The sequence below is a fragment of the Carcharhinus amblyrhynchos genome, chromosome 9 (assembly GCF_965287045.1).
Source record: "Carcharhinus amblyrhynchos chromosome 9, sCarAmb.v2.hapA, whole genome shotgun sequence".
Taxonomy (NCBI): Eukaryota; Metazoa; Chordata; class Chondrichthyes; order Carcharhiniformes; family Carcharhinidae; genus Carcharhinus; species Carcharhinus amblyrhynchos.
The window spans coordinates 58,295,032-58,320,698 of NC_137332.1; the positions used below are offsets into that span (position 1 = coordinate 58,295,032).

At 42.9% G+C, this 25,667-nt stretch overlaps 1 protein-coding gene across 1 annotated transcript in view; it reads left to right on the forward strand.

Moving 5' to 3' along the window:
• LOC145347842 (P-selectin-like) overlaps positions 1-25,258 on the forward strand; it is a 52,304-nt gene extending 27,046 nt beyond the window's left edge. The window contains exons 14-23 of the mRNA XM_080195752.1: positions 132-317; positions 468-653; positions 1,840-2,025; positions 2,244-2,429; positions 5,389-5,577; positions 7,689-7,874; positions 11,392-11,526; positions 14,374-14,404; positions 16,555-16,610; positions 21,685-25,258. Of these exons, the coding sequence (XP_080051878.1) occupies positions 132-317; positions 468-653; positions 1,840-2,025; positions 2,244-2,429; positions 5,389-5,577; positions 7,689-7,874; positions 11,392-11,526; positions 14,374-14,404; positions 16,555-16,610; positions 21,685-21,692 (1,349 nt within the window). The 3' untranslated portion in view covers positions 21,693-25,258. The remainder of the gene's footprint in view (positions 1-131; positions 318-467; positions 654-1,839; positions 2,026-2,243; positions 2,430-5,388; positions 5,578-7,688; positions 7,875-11,391; positions 11,527-14,373; positions 14,405-16,554; positions 16,611-21,684) is intronic.
• The last annotated feature ends 409 nt before the right edge of the window (positions 25,259-25,667 follow it).

The following is a 25,667-nucleotide window of genomic DNA, read 5'->3' on the forward strand; positions in this document are numbered from 1 at the left end:
GAACATATGGAGTATGTGCCTTCTATGAGCTCCATGAAGCTCCCAGAAGCTGACCTGACTCTGCAAATTTCCAAAGGGACTAGGTGTCATCTTTCAACCTTCTTATTTTAAGTTCTGATCTCATATTTCAGCTGTAACCTGTCAGACACTGACTCAGCCTGAACAAGGGGCAATAAACTGCTCCCATCCCATTGGAGACTTCAGTTACACCTCGAAGTGTGATTTTGACTGTGGTGAAGGGTTTGTGCTGAACGGATCAGGCAGACTACAGTGTCAAAGCAATGGAGAATGGACAGAGCACGCTCCCAGCTGTAAAGGTTGTGCTGAAATTTAAATTATTCATTTTTAACTGATGTGCAAAACTTTCAATAAAGCTATTTTTACATCTGTATTACTCTAATGTCGAGAAAATTTAGTGTGCCCTATCTTTCAGCATTTTTATTTTAAGTTCCAATCTTGTATTTCAGCTGTAACCTGTCAGACACTGACGCAACCTGAGCGAGGAGCAATGAGATGCTCCCATCCCTTTAGGGACTTCAGTTACGCCTCAACTTGTGAATTTAGCTGTAATGAAGGGCTTGCAATGAACGGGTCAGGCAGACTACAGTGTCAAAGCAATGGAGAGTGGACAGAGCCCACTCCCAGCTGTCAAGGTACTGAAGAACATTGGATAAACCATCGTAACATTGTGGGGAAGACAATGTTTAGTAATTTTAATAGTTTTGGTTTAGTTGTGTTCAGTTATCACAAAGTCAAAGTACATGAATCAATTCACTCAATACGGGATTGCACTGTGTGAGTCTCTGTCTTCAGCTGCACTGCTACTTGATAAGTGCCTTGTGCCATATTGCCTTAGGCCAAAGTAGAATTATGTTTGATGGTTTTACTACAGGACTAATGCAGAATGAGAATCACTGTTACATTTGAAGGGCAAGATTAGAGGATACATGTGAAACTTCTTGTAGTCTGATTGTGAACATCAATGCTGAAGAAATGTTATGTCTTAAATTATATTAGCTTTTTAACTTGGAGAAATAGTCACTTTCCTTCAAAGTACACAGCAGATTAGTGTAGGTTTGATTATCAGTTTCTGTAATGGTTTTGTCATGATGTATTTTCTATGACTTTTATTTCTTATGAACATGTGCTGTAGGGTGGCACAATGGTGCCTTGCAGCACCAGAGTCGCAGGATTGATTCCCGGCTTGGGTCACTGTATGTGTGGAGCCTGCAACTTCTTCCCACGTCCATGTGGGTATCCTCCGGGTGCTCCAGCTTCCTCCTACAGTCTGAAAGATGTGCTGGTCAGGTGCACTGGCCATGTTAAATTCTTCCTCAGTGGACTTGAGCAGGTGCCAGAGTATGGCGACTAGGGGATTTTCACAGTAACTGCATTGCAGTGTTAATGTAAGCCTACTTGTGACACTAATAAATATTAGTGCAATGATGCAGCAATTCCCACAAACTGCCTGCCCATGGAAACTGTCCAGCTTTCAAAACCTTCACACATCTTTCACAGAAAATTTGCATTTTACTCTAAAATGTTAGACATTAACAACCTGAAAATACAGGGCGGCGAAGTGTTTCTGCTCCATCAGAGACTTCAATTACAGCTTAACGTGAGACGTTAGTGACAATCTGGGCTTCCCTTTGAGTGAATTGGATAAACGTCATGTGTGGCAATGAATGAACTCCATTCATAAAGTTGTCACTTACGATGTGAATAAGTTTGGTTTGAAATTCCTCAGTGAAAGCTGCCTTCATTTTTGCAGTTCTGTAGGCTATATATCCTTCAATTTGCGTATATGGGGTCAGTTGACATTCCAGTCTTGTATTTCAGCTGTAAGCTGCCAGACACTGACACAGCCTGAACGAGGGGCAATGAGATGCTCCCATCCCATGGGAAATTTCCGTTACACCTCAACATGTGAATTTAGCTGTGATGAAGGGTTTACGATGAATGGGTCAGGCAGGCTACAGTGTCAAAGCAATGGAGAGTGGACAGCACACACCCCCAGCTGTAAAGGTACTGAACAACTTTATAAAACATACATTTCTGAACTATATGCAAAACCTTTTAAGGAAAGCTAGTTATACATGCACTGTTTAACTTTGAGAACATATGGAGTATATGCCTTCTATGAGCTCCATGGAGCTCCCAGAAGTTGACCGGACTCTGCAAATTTCAGGGACAAGGTGTCATCTTTCAACCTTCTCATTTTAAGTTCTGATCTCGTACTTCAGCTGTAACCTGTCAGACACTGACTCAGCCTGAACAAGGGGGAATGAACTGCTCCCATCCCATTGGAGACTTCAGTTACACCTCAATGTGTGATTTCAACTGCAAGGAGGGATTTGTACTGCGTGGGTCACAAAGGACTCAGTGTCAAGCCAATGGAGAGTGGACAGCACAGACTCCAAACTGTAAAGGTACTGAGGAATGTGACGTGAATAGACATTTCTGGATCACTTGCAACCATTCTATATTTGAAATTGTACATAATTTAAAGAATACACATCCTATATCTAAAAAGTACTCAACTTAAATTGGAGAGTATGGGCTCAGCGAAGCATGGATACTGAGACCACCCAGTTCTACTAAAAGAATTCATACATCTGTTCCCAATCTACTTTTACTTGGCTGAGGCCTCAGACTCAAAAGGATTTTCTCAGTAAGGGTTTCATTTAGACAGTTAGAGTGAACTGCTGACTAAACATAATTGGCATCTTTAAGTGGGCATAATAAGTTGATCTTTCTGTGATCCCTTTTGTCAACGTATCAGTTTTTATTTACAAAATATGAAGGGGAGTGAAGTGTCTGAAGCCTCTGATACTTTACAGGTTTATTTGACACCTTTTTAGAGGGTTGTAGGAACAGTGTTTTTTTTAACTTGTGAATGGATGGAGCAGTTCCACACATGCCAGTTTTCCAACATGGATTATGGTTCTATACATTGTCTATCTATACTGAGTGAATGGACATGGAAGAGCCATGAATTGGCATGGAGGCTATGAGGGGCCATGGGGGCTGGATGGGGGGAGGCATGAGATACATTGGGACTAGAGGAGCCATGGGGTTGGACGGGGAAGCATAAGTTGGCATGGAGGGAGTGAGAGACTATGGCAGGGGGTGGGGCCTGAGTTGGTATGAAAGGGGCAATGGGAAGGGGCGGGGTGTGCACAGAGCGTTGGGGGCCTGAGTAAGTTTTCTGGAGTCATAGAGCTTTTCGGCATGGAAACAGGCCTTTTGGCTCAACTTGTCCACGTCACCCTTTTTTCAAAGCCCTAACCTAGCCCTGATTACCTGTGCTTGGCCCATATCCCTCTATACCCATCATGCACATATAATTGTCTAAACGCTTTTTAAAAAGACAAAATTGTACCCGCCTCTATTACTACCTCTGACAGCTTGTTCCAGACCACCCTCTGTGTGGAAACAATTTCCCCTCTGGACCCTCTTGTACTCTCTCCCTTGTCACGTTAAACCTATGTCCTCTAGTTTTAGATTCCCCCACCTTTTTGACTATCTAGCTGATCTATGCCCCTCGTTATTTTATAGACCTCTATAAGATCACCCCTCAGCCTTCTACACTCCAGATAAAAAATATCCCTGACTATCCAGCCTCTCCTTATAGCTTAAATCATCAACTTTTGAACTTCTGGATCCAGACACTGGTTCACGACTCCTACGAGTACCATGAACAATGAACCATTCAGAAACTGGCCTGACTCCATGAACGTTTCAGGGGACTAGATGATCCCTGCCTTGGAAATGGAGATTGCCAGGTCAGGGTGCAAAGTGCAGGCTTGCTACTTGTACTGTATGCCAGTGAAAATTTGGAGCACCAGGAATGGGGACAGAAATAATCAGGCCCCAGCCTCCATTGTTAGTGGCTTTGGACTCATTTCAGCTTCTTGAAAATCCAGATCTCAATCTTTTGTTATTTGTCCTCAGCTTTTCCTTTTAATTGAGAGTGTGCTGTTGGATGTGTTCCACTGGCTATCAGTGAAGGCTTTAATGCTGAATGAATGAAAAATGAAAGGCAACGGGAAAATGCATGAAAACTGTTATGTAGTGATAGCTGAACCATTAGGTTAACTGACATCGGTTGAACTATAGTTACTGCTATAATGTACCTGGTACAAAAGAAACTAGTAAATCACTATCACTTTGTGTCACAGGGCTACATTTCTAGTGCCAATAAAACAGATTAACTGGTCATTTATCTCACCGGTGCTTGTGCAATGTATTTGTACAAATGGTTACACAATAGTGACTCAACCGCCAAAATAAACCATTAGACACAAATGGTTCAGGACATTCTGAGGGTGTGTAATGTGAAAAAATTCCATTTTTCTCATTGATTTGTCATAGGTGGTATGTAAGCACTTGGGGAGAAGTTTGTGGTGAAAATCAATTAATCTCAACTGGAAGTTGTAGGGGTGTCTATAGAGAACTCATTTAGTTTGGTATCTCACATATTTTAAAAATATTTTTATTGAAGCAATTATTTTCAGTCAGGATTTATTGCCCTCGAGAAAGTACTAACCTTAGAGGTAAGGGATTTAGGGTATTCCACCCCCAACCCCCATGGCCAGCCCTGACACACAACACCCCCATCCCGCGTCCCCCCCCCCCACCCCTGGACATCGCAGACCCTGACTCTCTCCCTGATCCCAAACTGCCAGCCTCCATTGCCCAATCACTTGTGCCCGATCCCCAAGGCCTACCCTGCAATGGTCGGACCCGGCCTTTGATTCCAAACCCCACCCCCAGCCCCATGCAAAGCTCCCCCATGTTCCCTCCTCTAGTTCCTCCCCTCTGGTCCTACCCACTGGGCACTGCCAGTGTGCCAGGCTGGCAATGCCCAAGGAGCCCCACCCCACCCCACCCCTGACCTCCCGGGTGGGGGTAGGGTCTCAATGACCTCTGATCCCACCACCTGTTAATGGAGACTATATATGATCCCCACTGGTGTGAACCTCTACATAAGAATATAAGAAATAGGAGCAGGAGTAGGCCATTAAGCCCCTCAAGCCTGCCCCACCATTCAATAAGATCATGACTGATCTGATAGTGCTTCAGGTTGGTGCTGCCGCTGTCAATGGGATTTCCCACTGGCTCCTCCCCACACCACTGGGAAATCCACGGCAGGGCTGTACACCAGAAGATCCCACTGGTATGAACAGCTGGAAAGTTCCAGTCAACCTTTCTCCTCGATGAAATGACTTAGATTATCAGAACAAATTCCTTGGTTTGGATTTGGCATATTAGTTCTGCAGGATCCCGTGGTGACAACATCATGGCACAGATCTTCTCAAATAATGGCTAACATTTTGTAAATTAATGAATGTAAGACACTGATAAAAGAAACCTCCATTGTTCCAGCTGTAAGATGCAACATATTGAAGAGTCTGAACCATGGCAGGATGACCTGTTCGCACCCATTTGGAGAGTTTAGTTATCGCTCAGTCTGTGACCTTGCCTGTGTGGAGAAGGGCTTCATTCTGAATGGAACAGACAAACTTGAATGCACAGCTTCAGGGAAGTGGACAAATAAGATGCCACGTTGTGAAGGTACATTATGACCTCAAAAAATAAAGTATGATCTGTTTTGTTTATTTTTTTAATCTTCAAAATCTCCTCCATGTTTGTTTCTGAACCGGTGTACTGCTGAGAGGACAGATAATCAAGTTGCTCCCCAGAGTTTACTGTTAGAGTTGCCATGTGAATTCAAATGTGGCATTTCCCCAAAGAAGGGACATGAAATTTGAGGACATCTGTCTTTGCCTGTTCACTCTTATTCACTGCTGCTTGTCTCAAGCATTGGTAAAGGCTTGGGAATGCCAGTTTTGTCAGTTGATAATTTTCCTGCTGAGGAAACAAGAAAGAAAATTAATTTGGACAAAATTGTCTTGGGGCAGGATATTTCAGATGGCAGGTCCACAGGGAAGGCATCCCCACCAATCACAGCATCCTCACAGACATGTAATACTATGAGAAGCTTTAAAAGGCAGCTCTTCTGTCCCTCACTTGGCCAATTTGATTGGCTGTCAGCAGTGCTAGTGAGAGCAGTGGCCAGGACGGAGACTGCAAGCAGTCCCCAGTATCCTCAAAGTTGAGGCATGGTAGAATGTGCCCCTTAGAAAGTCAACCATCCAGGGCATGAATGTAACCATTAAGAAGGTGGGAAATACAGCTAAGCCACTAACTGAAACTGAATTTCAACAAATGTCTTTATTGCATAAATCATTTGTTGAATACTGTTTTGATAAATGACTTGCATCTATTTTTAGTGTATTTATCAGTGTCACAAGTAGGTTTACATTAAAACTGTAATAAAGTTACTGTGAAAATTCCCTAGTCGCCACATTCCAGCACCTGTTCAGGTACATTGAGGTGGAATTTAGCACGGCCAATACACCTAACCAGCATGTCTTTCAGGCTGTGAGAGGAGACTGGAACACCCGGAGGAAACCCACGCAAACACAGGGAGAACGTGCAGACTCCGCACAGTGACCCACACTGGAAATTGAACCCAGGTCCCTGGTGCAGTGAGGCAGCAGTATGTCACTGTGCCGTCTTGCTTTGCTGTGCCAAGACTCGAGCTACACACAAGGGAAGCTCTATTATTTCTGGTTTAGAGATCACTAGTGTGCAGTCAAGGTTGACCTGAATTGTCCTCATCTGTGGACATTTCAAAACTATGAAACCAGTGCTTGGTAGGTGAATTTTCACAGTGACTTCATTGCAATGTTCATGTAACCCTCCTTATGACTAACAAATAAACTTTACTTGATGTATGAGCGTAAATAGTGAATGCCAGGAGCATGGGAGCACCATAACAGCTCTTCCCAATCTGGTTATCATTGACTAGCTGCACATCTGTAGTTTCCTAGCTGGAAGCACTGTATAATAACCCAGACTCCCCCTCCTTTGTCAAACCACTGAGGCTACCTCAGTTTCCACACATTGCTAACTGAAATCAACTAAGTGAGTTCAGGCAGCAATTCAAATCAATGCCCTACTTAATGCTTTTTGTAGTAATCACAGATAATAATAATAAGCATTAGTTATTTTAAGCCAACTGATAAAACTCTCCCTCAATAATCAGTTCATAAATTTGTGTCATCAAAATCTAACCCAAAAATCTGACTAAGTATCTTTTTGAGAACTGAAGTTCAGTTTTCTAATTATATGGCAATAGAATAAAATTGCTCTTCCAGGAGAAAGGCGTATTTATTAGAATTGCAGATTGGAGAATTAGCACTGGTTTTGTAGCTAGCCATTTCTCTATTCAAGCACATCTGTGCTGTGAGCATTGAATTTATCCTGATGGCTGCTTTATTTCTTTTAAAAAAAACCTGTTTAATGCAAATTCTGTATGTAGAGAAGTGGGACCAAATTTTCCAATTCTGCCCTTCACAGGGATCATAGCAGGTGAGGGACAGATCATGGAAATGTTTGATGACCTTAGGCAGGATTTTCCGCTTTTGGGAAGAGTGCAGCTGGAAATTCTGGATTTTTATTTTTAGTGCTGTCTGCATTGACATAATTCCAGGTTATCTAATTCTGTCAATCATTTTGCAAAATTGTTGATGCTGAAAAAACATTAATTAATTATATCAATAATTATTGGCCAGTGATATAATGCATTCATAATAATGTCGCTCTTTGAAATCCAACAGTGGCGAAATGTCAGGAACCGAAAATAAACCACTCAGTGATCATGAACTGTTCACATCACCTTGGGAACTTCAGCTATGGCTCAATATGTGACTTTCAATGTATCAAGGAATTTGGATTCGTAGGACCTCTGAAAATCCAATGCAATGAATCTGGACAATGGACAGATGAGATTCCAACCTGTAACGGTACTAAATAGAAAACACTATGTACATAATGACTTAGTGTCAGGGTTCTTTTGATAATTAATACAAGAACACAAGATGTTGTTCATGTAAGGTTGAAAGTCGGTTTTATATGTTGAATTGTTGAATTCTGTTTCTGTTAGTAAATGCACAGTCATATCTTCCTGAGCCCAGTGTACAAGATAGGCCCTTGGTCCTAATTCGAGGTAGGGTTTGGGGAAAGATACTACAATTAGCCTCAGTCCTACTGAATTAAGGTTTCTACTCCTGCCAGTTAACCACAGGCTCCACTGAGAGTGCAGGTCATGTGAGTCCAGGGCTGGGTTTTATTGTGAGGTATTCCAGATCCAAGTATTCTAACCACACTCACTGTGACAGCTATCTTTATAGGTCTCATTTTGTGATCCCAATAAATTAAGGTAAGCTGACACCAGTTTAGTACTTCACCCAGATACTCTATAATGAAAATTAGATAATGCAGTAAGACCATCGAATTATTTTCCCTATCGTGGATTTGTGAATGCTCAATCCCCAGTTTCCACACCCCTGCCTCTCACCCCCTGCACCACCGTTTCCCCCCCTCCCCAAACCTTCTTGAAACAGTATAATTCACTTTGGCAGGTTATGGGCAGCTGTGGCACTAAACAGTAAGAATAAGTGACAGAACCCAAACCTATGGCTCAAATTTCTCCCACTGATTTGCATTCTGCTCATTTCCCCATTTTTTTTTCTGGTCCTCCTGTGAATGTGTGATAATTTTAGTGTGCTTGATAGACTCTATTGAATTGTAACATCATTGGGATAATATATGTTAGAACTTTCTCTAGCTGGTCTTTTAGAAAGTTACACTGAGACCACAGCTTGGGAATGCATTTATGCCTCAATGAATGCATTCATCTTAACGTTCTGTGTCAACCACCGTTCCCAGGCTCAGGTGCCAACATCAACTTGTTGGCTATCTCACCACAGGGACTTTCATCATCTAGTTTAGTTTTTTGTTCAAAGTTCAAACTCCCTGCCTTGATGAGATTAATAAAGGGAATCCCTGTTTATTTATAAACCTCCTTCACCAGGATTGAACAATGGCATCTTTCTCATTTCCATTTTGTTAATGACGTGTTGCAATTTCAAACTGATATATTGGCCAGGATTTTACCAGCTTATCCCACCCGTCGATGGGCAGAGCAAGCCAGTAAAATCCCATGGGACATGGGAAATCATGTCCCATTTCTCACCTCGCAATTTTACGAAAGCTGGATTTCCGGTGAGAAAATTTAAATTTACTATCTTCTTCACCATGTGATTAGTGAGCCCGGCACTGAGTTGTCCAGGCTCACTCGGCTTTATGGTCTTGCTGGGCAAGGTTACCTCCAGTAAGGTAAACACCTGCTCCCCATGAACGGGGAACAGTCATGTTGGCCAAGCTGGTGGAACCGAAGGCCATTGAGGCCCCCAGGAAGGCCAAGGCAAAGAGGGTTACCCCTTGGGCACTGCCAGCCTTGGCCATACCCGGGGTGTGGGCCTGAAGGGACAGCCTTATCAGGGAGGGAGGAGGGCTGCTGCTGCTCTGCAGATGCAATCAGATTCAGGAGGGGGCACAATCGGTCTCTGCGACAGGGGCCAGATGTCCATGCATTGTGGGGCTCATGATTGGCTGTGAGGGGGTAGCTGGTGTGACTGCCTGCAGCAGCAGGGACCTGATAGTTCACTCTCTGTCTGTCAGACCCCTGTTATTGAGCATGTGCAGCATCAGAGGTCTGCACGTGCAGTAACTCTATAGGCTGGCTGGCGAACTAAGCCCAGCCCACTGTCTGCAGCAGCTAGAAACAGTCCACACCATTCTTTCAATGGATAAATATGTAAAATTGGGCGTGAAAACTCACCCAAAAAAATCGGGAACTGTTCTATTTTCATGCCAGCTGGACACTTAGAATCATTCTCGTAAAATTTTGTCCATTGTGTTTGTGTTAATTTAGTCCTTCGTTTTAAATTTCCAAGTTGCAGAAAGTTGTCAATAGCAATGCACCATCAATTTTGGCATTAGGGAGTACTGAGTTTTCTCTTTCCCCTCAGCTTCTGTTCCCCTTCCTTCAAATCTGCCCTCATCACCTATCTCCTCACAAATAAAACCCTTAACTCTCAAGGTTTTATCCTTGGCTTCCTTTATTTCATCTACATGCTGCCCCTCTGTAAAGCATCCTGTCAAATTATCACACTGCTTCTTGTGACTCCCCTACTGGACGAGCAGAAATTTCCTCCAATTAAGTATTGGAATAACCAAAACCATGGCCTTCAGTCCCTGCTCCAATCTCCATCCCTGCGTTGCCAACTCCATCCCTCTCTCTGGCAACACTGAGGCTGAACCACAGTTTACAATCTTGGGGTAGTATTTAAAGTTAAAGTTTATTTAGTAGTCACAAGTAGGCTTACATTCCATCTAATGAAGTTATGGTGAAAATCCCCCAGTCGCCTCACTCGGGCGCCTGTTCGGGTACACCTGAGGGGAAATTTAGCATGGTCAATTCACCTATCCAGAACATCTTTCAGACTGCGGGAGGAAACAGGAGCATCCAGAGGAAACCCATGCAGACACAGGGAGAACGTGCAAACTCCATACAGTGACCCAAGCTGGGAATTGAACCCAGATACCTGGCATGGAAATAGCAGTGCTAGCCACTTGTCACTGTGTATTTGTTCCAAAGATGAGGTTTCAGTTGCATACGAAGACAGCTTATTTCTTCTTCTGTAACATTGCCCAACTCTACCCCATCTCAGCTTATCTCCTGTTGAAATCCTCATTCCATGTTGTTTCTGCCTCTAAATCTAATAATTCTGACGTTCTCCTGGCAGGTCCTCACATTCTACCCTCCACAAAACCTGAAATCATCTAAAACTTCTGCTATCCATGACTTAATTCGCACCAAATACCATTCACCTATCCATCCCTGTGCTGGCTACCCTGCACTGGCTCCCATTTATGCAAGAATTCAATTTTAAAATGCTCCCCTTTGTTTTCAAATCCCTTCAATGCCCCCCCCCACCCATTTCCTCATACCCCTCTGCCATCCTTGTAATGTCCTGCAGCCCTGTAACATTCCAAATTACCCGTACTCCACTAATTCTGACCTCTTGATCAGCTTCAGTATTAATTGCTGCACCAGTGGTGACTGTGCCTTCAGCTACCTTGGTCCTAAGCCCTAGAACACCCTTCTAAAGCTTTTCTCCTTTAGAGACACTCAAAAAAGCTAAGCTCTTTTGGTCATCTACCTGAATATTTCCTTATGCCGCTCAATGCCATATTTGATTTTATAACCTTCCTGTGAATTGCTTTGGGATGATGTTAAAGGCACTATGTACATGCAGGTTATTTATAATGTGCAGTACAAACAGGGGGGCAAAAGCTCAAATGTGGCTGGTGGCAGCTTCCTTATTAGTCTGCGACAATTCCAGTAATGAGTGGACAGTGAATCTGAGTGTGTGTTTACCATTAACATCATGTGGATGGTCTGTTTCTGTTTAGAGCTTCGTGGCCCATCCTCAGAAGCAGCGGCGCTCATTTACCCAGGTGCAATTGCAGCAACTGTTGGACTTGCTCTTCTCCTAGGCATGATCGGCATAGTTGTGGCCATGGTTAGAAAGAAACTGAGAAGTAAAGGTAAATCACTCAAGAGTCCAAGAATTAAAGATTTATTTTTCTGTGAACTGACTATATCTGCCAACACTTACCTACTGGAATGCCAGAGAGAAAGATCATACCAAAGAAAGATTGACGCAAATCTTCTGCCTCAACAATGATGAATGCTGAACATTTTTGCTGTTATTGTAGACACAAATTACGTTTGCCAGAAATGGCCCCTGCAGATTGTCCTATTGGATTCTGTCAACATTTGTTATTATTCATTCATGAGGCTTGGGCATTGCTGGCTTGCTAGCATTTATTGCCCATCTTGGGTGCCCTTGAGCTGCCTTCTTGAGCGTTTTGAGGGCAGTTGAGAGTGGCTCTGGAGTGGCATGTAGGCCAGACCGGGTAAGGATGGCAGATTTCCTTTCCTGAAGGACATTAGTGAATCTGATGGGCTCTTCCAACAATTGACAATGGCTTCATGGTCATCAATAGATCCTTAATGCCAGATTTTTTTATTGAATTCAAATTCCACCATCTGGTGAGATTCAAACCTGTGTCCCCAAAACATTAGCTGAATTTCTCAATGAATAGTCCAGTGATAATACCACTAGGCCATCGCCTTCCCATTAAATATGTAAACATGAGTTACTTTACCAGGACCTACCAACATTTTATTTGAATCATTAATGCTGTATCGAATAGGTGTAAAACAGAGCTTCCCAAACTAGGTTTTGACCCACTGTGGAGGTGCAAGAATATATTTTGGTGTCTCAAGCTGGCCTGGAACCCTGGATGAAAGCTAATACTTGAGACCTCTTTAAAACCTTGTGTTTTTTTTCTAATGGTGGACATGACCTAAGTAACAGATCTTTTGAAGCCTGATTGCAAAAAAAAAAAGAAATGTGATAAGATGATTGCTTTAAAAAAACCCTGCAGTTTAAACACTTCCACCATACTTCACCTCACTGCCTCACAACCCTGGCTCAGCAGCAGAAGCCCACCTTCTCCGAACACTGCCCCCCTCTCTCACCGTCTATCTCATTCGCTGAAACCTGTCCTTTTTCTCTGTTCAGCAGGTGAAGACAACCCCCCCCCTCCCCACTCCCCAGCCTGCCTCCACAACTCATAACCTTGAAAACTTCGCTCTGGGGTCATGCAAAGTCTGCAGTTTTAAAATAGGGTCGCATGGGAAAAGGTTTGGGAAGCACTGATGTAAAACCTGCCAGGAATGCAGCCCTTGAAATGGGGAGTGTCTTCACACACCACTGCCTGCATCCCCAGCTCATCCCCTCAAGCTCAAAACCCCTAGCTAACTTCTCACTCAGCACCAATCACTGCTCCTCACCCTGCCCCCACACTCCCCTGCCCCCACCCCCCACCCCCACCCGGGTTTTCCTTGATTTTGCACTCATAGCTCATTCCTCCAACCTCTAGTTCACCTTCCTCATGCCAAACCAGTCCCCAGCTCACCACTCATCCACATCCCCCCACCGACACTCTTGACTCAACTAGTTATTACCCCATTAGTTCTCTCCACTCAAAGTGTTTATAAAAACCATTACTTGGCCTCTTGGCCACTTCAATGATGAATCCACACTGAAGCTAGGAAAGGAATTTCCCACTGCAGCCAACCAAAAGGGTGAAATTATAATTTCAATTGCAGTCAGCAGTGTAACCCACAGCTTAATTCCTGACTGGAAGAACAAGGCCAGAGATTTTACATTCAAATCGTGTCTAGCACACCTGAGAATGTTCCAAAGTGTTTTATGGCCAAGAAGTACTCTTGAAGTGTTTGTGCTGTTGGCCACGATGCTTCCTTATGTTCCAAGTTACACATGCTACCCTCCAGCATGCAACACTAAGATTAATGTCCAGACAACCTGCTTAATTGAGTTTACCATCTTTCAAACTCATACCAGCTCTTCAGCAAATTAAAATTCATATTGTATATTTAATGTTCAAGCTTCCCCCTTCCTCTATGGAATATTTAAATCCAAAGGATACATTTTCTCTGGGCTTCTGAACCCCACTGTAAGGTTTCAAATGGGGACCAGAGGCCCACATCATATGGAAAATGATCACTCAGTTGTGATTTTGCCCGATTGGTGAATGAGTAGCCAGAGGAACGGCAAGTCCCAGTGAAGCATTCCAGGTGGACTCCTGAAGTTGTGGACCAATAGGAAGCCATGCCGTGTGAAGGCAGCAGCAGGATGTAATGGCAGCGCTGGGAGACTATTCCCAAATGGTGCCTCTCTCTCCGACTGAATCAACTTTAAGATAAGAAACTGTCTTTGCAGCTGGAGCCGCATTGTGGGAGAGGAATCCAGCTGCTGCTGGAATCAAGCATGATGCCTCTCCCCACCCCCAGCGCACACACCCTCTTGGCCATCGTGCCATCTTTTAGGCAGCTAAAACATCCCCCACCCGCCTATGGAGACCTGGATACTGACAAGAAAACCAATAGGCTTTTAATAACAAAGGCAAACTGCTGTGGATGCTGGAATCTGAAACAAAAACAGAAAATGCTGGAAAGTCTCAGCAGATCTGACAGCTTCTGTGGGGAGAGAATAGAGCCAATGTTTCAAGTAAGTGTGACATATTTTGACCAAATATGGCATTATGATACTTAATCATATCCTTCTCTTCTGACACCAACATCCCACCAGAAGTCTCTAGATTCCAATTAAGATTGGGATCTCTGCTAACCTTTTACCTCTCCCTAGTGCAGAGACACTGAGGACCATTATAGCTTTCCTATTCCTTCCCTGGCTGAAATCCATTGTGTTTTACTAGTTCACATGTAAGTTTGAAAGCTGTTAACATTAAAAGTTTCAAGGTACAAGTTTTAATATTCCATATGTTTTTGATTGTTTCCAGAATATGATACAAGAAGGCTAAACTCTGGCAGGTAACTGCTGCTTCTTTATATTTTCTCCTAACTTAAAAATACATGTCTGTGCTTATCCAAATGGGAACTTTAGCCTTTTTCATTGTGACTTCCCAGTGTCATGCTCCCTGGATAAGTACTGGACAGTGGCTTCAATATGTAGCTTCTTTTACTCTGCTAGAAAATTCTTTACAAACTGCCCAGTTTGGGAAGACCACATACTATACCAGTCTAACACTTTACCCACATAAACTATCAATGTAGCCTTTCTGAGTAATGCCAGTTTGGACCATATTCTTTGACATGATGTGGCGGCACAGCACTCACCACTAGGTCGAGGCTGCTAAAAAGCATTTTCATGTCTAACAAGTCAGGAGGAGAATTTTATCCCATCTCTTTGGACCGCGGAAATTTTACTGCAGCTGTTCAGGGTCTTGGTGAGCCCTGAAGTACTGTGTATAGTTTTACTATCCTCATTTGATAAAGAATATAAACGCGTTCAAAGCAGTTCAGAGAAGGCTCACTCATTCCTGGGACAAAGTGTCTTATGAAGAATTGGAGGAATGAGAGGTGATTTTATTGAAACATTTAAGATCCTGAGGAGGTTCAATATGGTGGATACTGGGAGGATGGTTCCTTTGTGGGGGAGACAGAACTAGGAGAGACGGTTTAAAAGTAAGAGGTTTGTACATCTACATCCCTTATAGGATGGAGATTAGAAGAAATGCTTTATCTCTCAGAGGGTCATTAGTCTGTGAAATTTTCACTTTCCCAGAAAGCAGCGGAAACCAAGTCGTTAAATCTATTCAAGGCTGAGTTAGATTTTTGATAGTCAAAAAGAATCAAAAGTTATCTGGGGACAGACAGGAAAGTGGAGTTGAGACCACTCTCAGATCAGTCATGATCTTATTGGATGACAGAGCAGACTCGAAGGGCTGAGTGGCCTACTCCTGCTCCTACATCCCACATTCCTATGTTCTTATGGCTGGATTCAAACACAGTCTTTGAAGTAATAGACAGGTCACTGACCCATTGGGCAACTCAGTCCTCAAACAGTTTAAAGCTTTTGTTTAACTCCAGGCTGCTGTATTGAAGTGATTGGCCATTAACACCAACAAAGACAGAAGATGAAGTAGTGGAGTTTTTGCAGCATCATCATCAGAATGTTTTCCAATCTTATTCAGGCTGTTAACTAGCAAAAATATTAAGTGGAAGATGAGCAGATTACAAGGGTGACCTTGAATATAATTGGGAGTATGTATGGAAGGAGAGATTTGGAGCAAACAGCAAAGTTCTGAATTCAGAGCAGGCAGGGCAAGGGAAATTGAATTCATATTAAAATCAGTGAGGATGACTTGCACAATGCAGAGGCTGAAGTAATTAACCCCTCTGTATTACTTGGGATAAAACAACACATCCTGTAATTTACCATGAGCCATGCCATTAGCGATCTGCTGGCATGTATTCAAACATAGGCTGGATTTATATGTGGGAGAAGTATAAAATCAGGTGGGGTGGGCAGGTCCATTACCCGCCCCCCTCCACTGGTGTTTAACCAGCAGTGAGGCCTCCGAGTTGCATCCTCCTCCCCCCTCCAGGACCTGACTGACTGGTGAGACATGGTTGCTCCACTAACCTTCAGGTGCATCCTCCAGCAATGCTTCTGCTCAGAGACTGACTGACTACAATCCCAGCAGTGTCCACTGCTCTAGGTGGTGCTTTGGGACTGCAGACTTGCTGACTACCTGATCAGTTGGCAGTCCTTGTGGGTGGGACGTTCTCCTGCATGGGGAAAGAAGCCACACCTTTAACTTCCTGAGCCATGTACGTTTGTGTCATGCTGTCAAGGGCCTCCAGAGGCCATTCAGATAATGGATAGGGCCATCAGCTTTGTTGCATTTTATCCATCAAATCTCAGATATCACCAATTATGTGTCGAATCTCAAAATACACCTAATAAAGAAAACATGCACTGAAAATGTTCAAATTCTAAAGTGAAGATGTGGAACTGGTCAAGACCTGAGGACTTGTCCACAAGCTGAGTGCAAGTTTGTTCAGAAATGTTGCATCCTGAGAAAGACTCAATTTTGATTTTGTCATTAAAGTGTCCAACAGCAATACCATGCACAATCAATTACTATGGAATTAAACTGTCACATTTGTTCTTCCAGTACTGAAGGTCTAGAAGGTACGTTTGAGAATCCAACCTTTGATGATACTGGTGTAGGTAAGACTGCAAATCTTATCAACATATTATAGTGTGTGATTAGAAACTACGGTTTGTGACCAATCTTAAAGCAACATTTTTGAAGGTGGGTGAGTATAAATTTTGTTTTCAAAAGGATGCTGTGTGGTTTTCCAGTACGGTTCCACATGGTGTGGTGTCCTGGTATGGCGCTATGGGTGTTGGCAGCTGTCTAGTACTTGCACTGAGAACCAGATGTGGAAGTAGGAATCCTGCTGCAGGTTCAAGAGGCGTTCTGGTTGTTGTACTTCAGCAGCAGCCAGAACACTTCATAGCTCAAAAATCCTGCTGATCAATATAAACAATGATTTAGCTTCTACTTTTCATTCATTCTTGTGATGTGGGTACCGCTGACTCAACCAACATTCACTGCCCGTCCCTAATTGCCCTTAAGAAGGTAATGGTGAGCTGTCTTCTTAAACATTGTATTGCCTGTGCCGTAGGTACATCCACAGTCCTCTTAGGGAATAAGTTCCAGGATTTTGACCCAATGACAGTGGAGAAATGTCGATATATTTCCAAATCAGGATGGCGAATGATTGGGAGGGAAACTTCCAGGTGGTGGTGTTCTGATGTATCTGCTGCTCTTGTCCTTCTAGATGCTCACCTCCTCCCATATCTCTGAGTGGTCCTTGAGGGCCACTAGGTATTGTATATGATAGGTATCTCTGTCTGTCTGCCTCCGTCATTAAGGCCTCCAACACCACATTCTTAACTCTGGAGCCCCCTCACTGCCCTTGTATTCCACTTGCAGCTGTACCTTTCAGCAGCAGGTTGGTAATTCAGTGCAGTTCAGTGGTAATTAAGATGGACAGATTATCTTTACAAACAGAAGGCTGGCAATGCTGCTTGTAACCTACTTTCGGGTCCCTGATGAATGCTGAAGTAGACTGCAGCATGGAATTAGCTTGGCGCAATCAGGTAAGGGAGGTAACAACACCAAATATAGGTGCTGCTTACCTTGGCATTAATGGGCAGAGACAGGTCAAAAATCATGCCACACTGAACTGCACAGATCAAATTCTACATCACCCCTCCACGCCTTATCTCTTGCCCATATGGATTGAGCACCTCAAGGCAATGATAAGGCAAATTGATACTAATGCATTGGAATGAATTGCCCTGCCCTGGCTCTCTGGAAATCTGGAAAAAAAATTTGCATTTATATAACACCTTTCACAACCACCAGATGTTTCAAAGTGCTTTACTGCCAATGAGGTACTTTTGAAGTGTGGTCACTCTGGTAATGTTGGAAATGCACAAGCCAATTTGTGCACAACTAGTTCCCACAAATGGCAATGCGATAATAATAAGGTAAGCTGTTATTGTGATATTGATTGAAGGGTAAATATTGGTCACAATCCTAGTGGCAACTCCCTTCCTGTTGTTCAAAATGGTCATGATGTGGGTATGCCGGCGTTGGACTGGCGTAAACACAGTAAAAAGTCTGACAACACCAGGTTTTAGTCCAACCTATTTATTTGATAATATACTCGCAAGCTTTCGAGGGGTTACCCTCTTCGTCAGGTGAATGGAGAGTTCTGGCCTCAGACAGAGCATATAAAGCACAGACAGTTTAGAGATTACTGATTAAAATCAGTAATCTCTAAACTGTCTGTGCTTTATATGCTCTGTCTGAGGCCAGAACTCTCCATTCACCTGACGAAGAGGGTAACCCCTCGAAAGCTTGCGAGTATATTATCAAATAAATAGGTTGGACTAAAACCTGGTGTTGTCAGACTTTTTACTGTGTTCAAAATGGTGCCATGGGATCTTTTATAACCACCTAAAAGGGAAGATAGGGCCTTATTTTGATGTCTCATCCAAATGATGGCAATTCCAACACGGTAGCATTCCCTTGGTGCTGTGCTGGGTTATCAGCCTTGAATTTTGGACTCAGGTTCTAGTGTGGGGCTTTAACCCACAATCTTCAAAGGTGAGTGTTACCAACTGAGCCATAGCTGACACACACATTGGCAGTTCTTTCTTATCATTCTGATTCTAATAATCTATTGTCAGGATTAAGATGTATTAGTTCTTTTTCTTTCTTCTTTAACAAGATGTGGGAGTCATTGGCAAGGCCAATATTTGTTGAGCCTCCCTAATTGCCTATGATCTGAATGTCTTGTTTAGACATTTCAGAAAAGCAGTTAAGAGCCAACCACATTGCTTTGGATCTGGGGTCACATGTAGGCCAGACCAGGTATGGACAGCAGATTTCCTTCCCTAAAGGACATTATTGAACCAAATGGGTTTTTACAATCAATGATAGGTTCAGGGTCACCATTACTGAGACTGGCTTTATATTCCAGATTTATTAAGTGAATTTAAGTTCCACCACCTGCTGTGGTGGGATTTGAATCCATGTTCCCAGAACTTTATACTGGACCTCTAGATTATTAGTACAAAAGCCTGGGGTGGCATTCTCCCAAAGCTATTCTAAGTGTCAAATTTGTTTAAATTTGAAGTACTCTTGTTGGTTTTTTCAGTGGGATTTTCAAAATGAATCTCCTACACTCTGCACTACTGTGAATCTTGTGAAAAACCAGGCGGTGGGGCCTACTCCCGCTGGAGAGACCAGCAGCATAGCACTGAGCAGGCCATTCTGCATGCATCGAGGCTGGAACTGCCGGCCTCCTGACCCTACGTAACTGCCCTTCCACCAATCCTGCCACAGCCCGATTGCTGGCCTTCTGGATGTGTCTGGGCCAGCCTTGACCCCCGCCGGCCAGCCCCAATCGCTGGCCTCCCTCCATCACCAAGCCTGATGGCAGAGTCATAGCGGGACCCTCCCCCCATACTCCTCTCGAGGTCCTGTTCCATCAGGCACTGCCCAATACCTGGTGGGCAGTACCAAGATGCCCCCTGAGCATTACCACTTTACTCCTTGGGCAGTACTGGGGGCCAAGCTGGCACTGCAAAGCTGGCAATACCCAGGAGCACCCCTTACCCCCAGGGAAGGGATCTCAATATCGCCTACACGCAAGTGGGGTGAGGCCACCAAGTCCCCACAAATGAGGAGCTCTTGTAAACACCACTGGAGTTTAACACTCTTGGTGGGGGGAGTTGCTAGTGCTAATTATATGCAAATAATGATTTGAATAATTTATACTGCTCCGCACCGATTTCTGATACCGGCAATCCAGTGGCCAAAGACTTGCGGAGGCCATGGTGCCCAGTGGGGAACCCACGAAACAGCCTCCATTTGAGTCTCCCAGCCTTGCTTTAGCAGTGTAAGAAGCCAGGAGAATTGCCCCTGTGATCTTTTAAACTCAAATGATTAAAAGGAAACTATATAATTTATGTGGGAGCGGGAGGACTTGAACATAAATTTCAAAGGGACCTTTAGATACTTTGTATAATATTGCAAACTGTATAGGTTTATTGATGTGTGAGCGTCTCATGAGTATAAGTGTCAAACAGTAACGATCTCAATAAGGCAGGATCTAACCATTATCCCTTAACAATCAATGGCATTAGCATCACTCAGTCCTCCACTGTCAACATCCTGAGGGTTATCATTGACCAGAAACCGAATGGGACTAGCCATATAATCAGAACCAGTCAAAGGCTAGGAATTCTGTGGCGAATAACTCACCTTCTCACTCCCAAAGCCTGTCCACCATGTACAAGGCACAGGTTATGAGTGTAATCCACTTGCCTGGATGAGTGCAGCTCCAACAACATTCAAGAAGCTTGACACTATCCAAGACAAAGTAGCTCACTTGACTGCTATCCTTTCCGTAAACAATTTATCTCTCCACCACCAATGAACAGTGTTGGCCATATGTACCATCTACAACATGCACAACAGGTACTCACCAAGATTCCTTGGGCAGCACCTTCCAATCCCATGACTACTACCATCTAGAAGGACAAGAGCAGCAGATATTTGAGAACACCATCAACTGAAGGTGCTCCTCCAAGTCACTCATCACTCTGACTTGGAAATATATCGCCATTCCTTCACTATGGCTGGGTCAAAATCCTGGAATTACTTCCCTAATAGCACTGTGGGTGTACCTCCACCTCAGAGGCTGCAACAGTTCAAGAAGGCAGCACACCACCACTTCCTCGAGCATATAGAGGTGGGCAGTAAGTTTTGGGCTCCCACATCCCAAAAATGAATTTTTAAAGAATTACCCAGTAGGTTAGGGCATTCAGCAATTGTTTATTTATTGACAGATCTGAAACTCAGTACAATGTGCATGTGTAAATAGTTGTTATAGATAGCTAGTGACAACATGCACAGACTCTTAACAGTTGAAAACCTCGCCAGCTCTCGTTGTCTACATTCACAACCACTCCACTGAAGTCTCTCTTAAGAAGGCTCCTTGGATAGCGTCCGGGAATATGAATCCTTCTGATTTCTCTCCTCTGTGACCCAGGGTTAACTGCAATGTTCCAACTGTATGGCAAAGTTGAGGACAGCACTTTCAGTGTAAAGACATCCACTCCTCTTTAAGTGAATGCATCATAGTTTAAATTCCCTATCACTTGTTTGTAGAACAGCTCCAGCAGAAAAGCAAGATGGACGTCCTTTCTGGCCCTGGAATTATCTACAATATATCAAAGTGCTATACAGATTAACTTCAACAAATCATGACTGGTATCTCAGACTATCTGTTACAAATCTGTGATCTGATTCACTGATAATGTCCTGGTGAAGATGTGTAGGATTTGTGACAAATATTCTGCCCTTCTGAATCCAATGGGTTGAAAAATTATCTTGGGGAGAGCTGATAACCCATCCCTCAATTAAAGTACAAGTTTTGAGTGGAGTGATGTTATCATTTGTTCATCCACTACACTGCGCTAGTCAGCTCAGCTACATTGCATATCTATGGCATTTAGTATTGTCTTGCACATAAAAAATGCTTTTCAGATTGTTTGAGAGCAATGGAGTATGAATGTCCTAACTTCAAGGTATTATCTTGCTGTGGGGGAGACAGGGTGAATCCCCAATGGGAACAACATATAGGATAATTCATTGGAATACAAGTTCTTTAGGTTTGAAACCCAAGTATAATTGTGGTAAATCATTTTCTCTTAACAGGATCATGATGAATAGGACAAGTGCCATCTATACGAATGAACAAAGGAAATGGGACAATGGCGAATGAATTCTGGTGTTCTGTGTCAAGCATGTATTTCACAAGCATTCTCTGCCCCCTTCATTTTCTCCAAGGATATTGCCATTCTCTCCAACACTGAGGCCTGAATGAGGCAACTTCACCTTCAATGTTCTTCAGCTCTCTCAAACACCCATGGAGCACCAGCCTCTTTTCCATCAATCTGTCCAACTTAATGTTAAGGCCAAACATTTGACATTCTGCTGAACCCTGAGCTTTGCTTTCTCCCCTACACCTGGCCCCTTTCTTTCACTTTTGAGACCCTACCTGTCTCTGTTTCTCCATCATCCGTGCTGAAACGTTAATCTGCACCACCAATCATTCCTGAACAAACTTACATTTGTTCTCTGTTGGCTTCAATTCAACTATAATGATTTGCTTACAATAGCCCACTTCCTCATTACTCCTATCTTTGCCAAGATACTCTGTTACTTTGCGTCCCCGAGAGTCAACTTTATTGAATTTCTCCTCAGTGATTGTGGCCCTCCTTACTTCCACTTACTTTCTCCAATGATATGTCCCTCTCACTCACTTATTTCTCTTTGCCCACTCCCTTCGCTTGAACAACCTTTTGCTTCTTCAACCACTATGTCCCTATCCCCTGGAACTCTGTCCTTCAGCATCTCTACTGTCACCTCTCCCGACCATCAAGAAGGAGCTATTAATGCTTCTCGTTGATCATGGCTTTGAAGGCCTTTATCCCTCCTGCACGTAGTTCATTTAATGTCTACAACTCTGTAAAGTGGTCTGAGACGTCTAAACAAAGAGCATTTAAAAATGTAATTTGTTACTGATTCTGTATGTTTGAATAGCTAACCAGATGAATTGGTTAAGGTGCTCAGGGAGTGACATCACTGCAGCAATTCTTATCTCTGTTTTAAATCTTGTGTCAAAGCTTGAGACATTAAACCAGTGTAATAGAATCAATGGTTTCAGACTTCCCTAACAGAATGTTCTCCGATATATTTCCCATATACATGGCAGATAGGATCATCATGTTATTCTGTTGATCAATTAGTGTGTTTAAGGAGTCAGTTCATTCCAAATAAGAAAAACAGATCTACAAACATCCTTCCCATTTTCTGAAATAAGACATTTTGTCAAAATTTTTTATTCTGCACTCATCAGGACAATCATGAATACCATTATCAAGGGAAACAACTACTTCCCTGTATGGGAAGAGGGTGCAGATTGTTTGAGGCATTGCCATGGAGAATGCACCAGTAATGGTAACTGACAGTTTACTGTCAACTGTTGTTTAAATATCTAAACCAGGCAACTTGATTCTGGTCAAAGCATTACCCTGAGGAATGAACCAGTGAATGGCTATCAGTTATTTTGTTTAGCTGAAACAGCCATACTGTGTGTAACTGTTCTTTCTGTCTGCAACAAGCAGAACCACATGTATTCATATATTTAGTTTCCAGTACATGCAAATGTGCCACACTGCAAGGCTGACTGACAATCTTAAATTGTTTTTTAGCGTAACTGTCAATCGCCATTAACTTTTGTGTTCTTCATGGCAATGCCTCTAGGAATGAGTCCACTTGTTAACCAATTGTGAATGTCCTAATGACTGCAAAACAAAAAACTTGAACAAAATGTCTTCTTTCAACAATACTCGGGTTCTGTACTGTCAAATGATTATTTTCCATTTTCATGACTTATTTAACCAACAACTTTCACTGCTTTATCACAGTAAGCAAACATCCACAGCACAAAATTTATTTTGTTGGACAGTAGATTTTTTTAAAAAATTGTATTATTACAGCTTACCAAAACAACTGTATGCAAGGCAGTTACTTAAATGCTAGACAGGATTCAAATAATGCTTCAGCTACATACTCAGTTACAATCAAAAGCCTAGTGTTCAGTGATATCATTATACTGGTGAATAATCCATGTGTCCTAAGCAAAATGCAGCTTTTCCCACATTACAGTAGTGATTACACATCAAAAAAGTGTGGGTAGTACAGTGGTTAGCAGTGCTGCTTCACAGCTCCAGGGTCCTGGGTTCGATTCCTGGCTTGGGTCACTGTCTGTGTGGAGTTTGCTCATTCTCCTCGTGTCTGTGTGGGTTTCCTCTGGGTGCTCCAGTTTCCTCCCACAGTCCAAAGATGTGCAGGTTAGGTTGATTTGCCATGCTAAGAAATTGCCCCTTAGTGTCCAGGGATGTGTAAGCTAGAGGGATTAGTGGGTATAATATGTAGAGATATGGGGGTAGGGCCTGGGTGGGATTGTGTTTGGTGCCGATTCGATGGGGCAAAGGGCCTCTTTCTGCACTGTAGGGTTCTATGATTCTATAAGTACCTCACTGGCTGTAAAATGCTTAGTGATGTCCTGAGCTCATGAATGGCACTATATAAATACAAATCTTTCTTCTCTACTGTTGCTAAAGTATGGAACATTAATCCATCCCAGATATTCAGTCACAATTGTGATGTCAGAGTAGGCAAACATTTCAATTCTGGCCAAACAGTGTTTTGAGCGTTTGCAATGTACACAGATTGGGACCCAGAGGTCCTCCCATTAGTTCCTATTGCCCATAATCAGCTCTGGTGTTATGGAACAGTTCAGAGCTCACGAACAAAATATAAAGCATCACCGTTCTAACAGATGTGGGTCATCATATCTCTGGATAGTTTGGCAGACAGGTCAGATGGCTGTAGAGCACGAGCTTATCATTAGATGCTATGTCACAGGAAAACAGCAGGGACTGATAATAAACCACTGATCTAATGAGGATCTTGTGATAGTTTATTTGGAGATGTCACTGCAAGGAAATTAAAGCGATTGGATAAAAAATATGGAGAGATGTATTGAGACGGGAGTGAGGGTAGGCAAGGCTGAGGTTCTTTTAGAAATGGTGAGCTTATTGGGCATTTTGGCCTTTTCCTGTTTCTAAAATGTTCTAATTCTATCCCATTGTTCAGAATGTGGTAAATAATAGATATTGTGGAATGGGTGAAAATCTAAATTGGCGGTTCAGAAGTTCTATTCTCTTAGGCTGAGGAATAGCCTGCAGCCTAAATTCCTTTGGTAATTTTTTAATTTATAATATATATTGTCAATTTTGTATATGTTGATGGGTAAATGTGTATAGGGAGTGATGCTCAATGTTAGGTGAATTTCTATCACGGTCATGCCATGAGTGCAAATGTCAAAACTATGATCCCAGTCCTTAATGCAGTGAGGGTACTGTTCCTGCTATGCATTTATCACAAAACATTGTGCTTTACATCAGCAAGAAAAATCGATACCTTTTCTTTAGGTGGCTAAATAACAAGTTAGTTTTGACTTTTGTTATATGGAGTTATTTGTGTCAGCGCATTTACTTATGATGATTGAGTTTTCAATGAAAATATACAGTATTGTGATTTTTCCCATAAAAATGATTGTACACACTGTTATTTAGTGTCATACCTGTGGAAGTATGATTCTAAACTTTATTATTCTTTTGCTTTGTACAACTGCTTTTTAAATAAACGATAACATATTTGTGGAGTAGACAGTCTTCAATTCTCTTGCTCCACAGGCAGAAAGAAGACAGTATTTTCCTCTTTAGGATCCCAACAAGTGCACTGTATTTGCACTAATCTCTGCCAGAGGGTCAGAGCCATGGGAATTGCATGAGGGAGTTGTTGGGGGGTGGGGGAAGGGGGTGGGGGAAGGAGGTGGTGGAGTGCCGTGTCTGTGGGATGTTTGTTTCTTCTATTTTTCTTTATTTAATGTTGGGTTGCCTGGTAAAAGCAGCTCTTTCAGGAGCCTAAGTTGCTGGTGTGGCAGGCTCGGTCAGCATGATAGTTAAAAAGAAAGCAAGGGTTGGGTCCCACACTGAGTGCCAAAATATAGTGGGAAAAGCCGATATTGCAGCTGATGGGCTACACCCGGCTTTTCCTATCCAAGT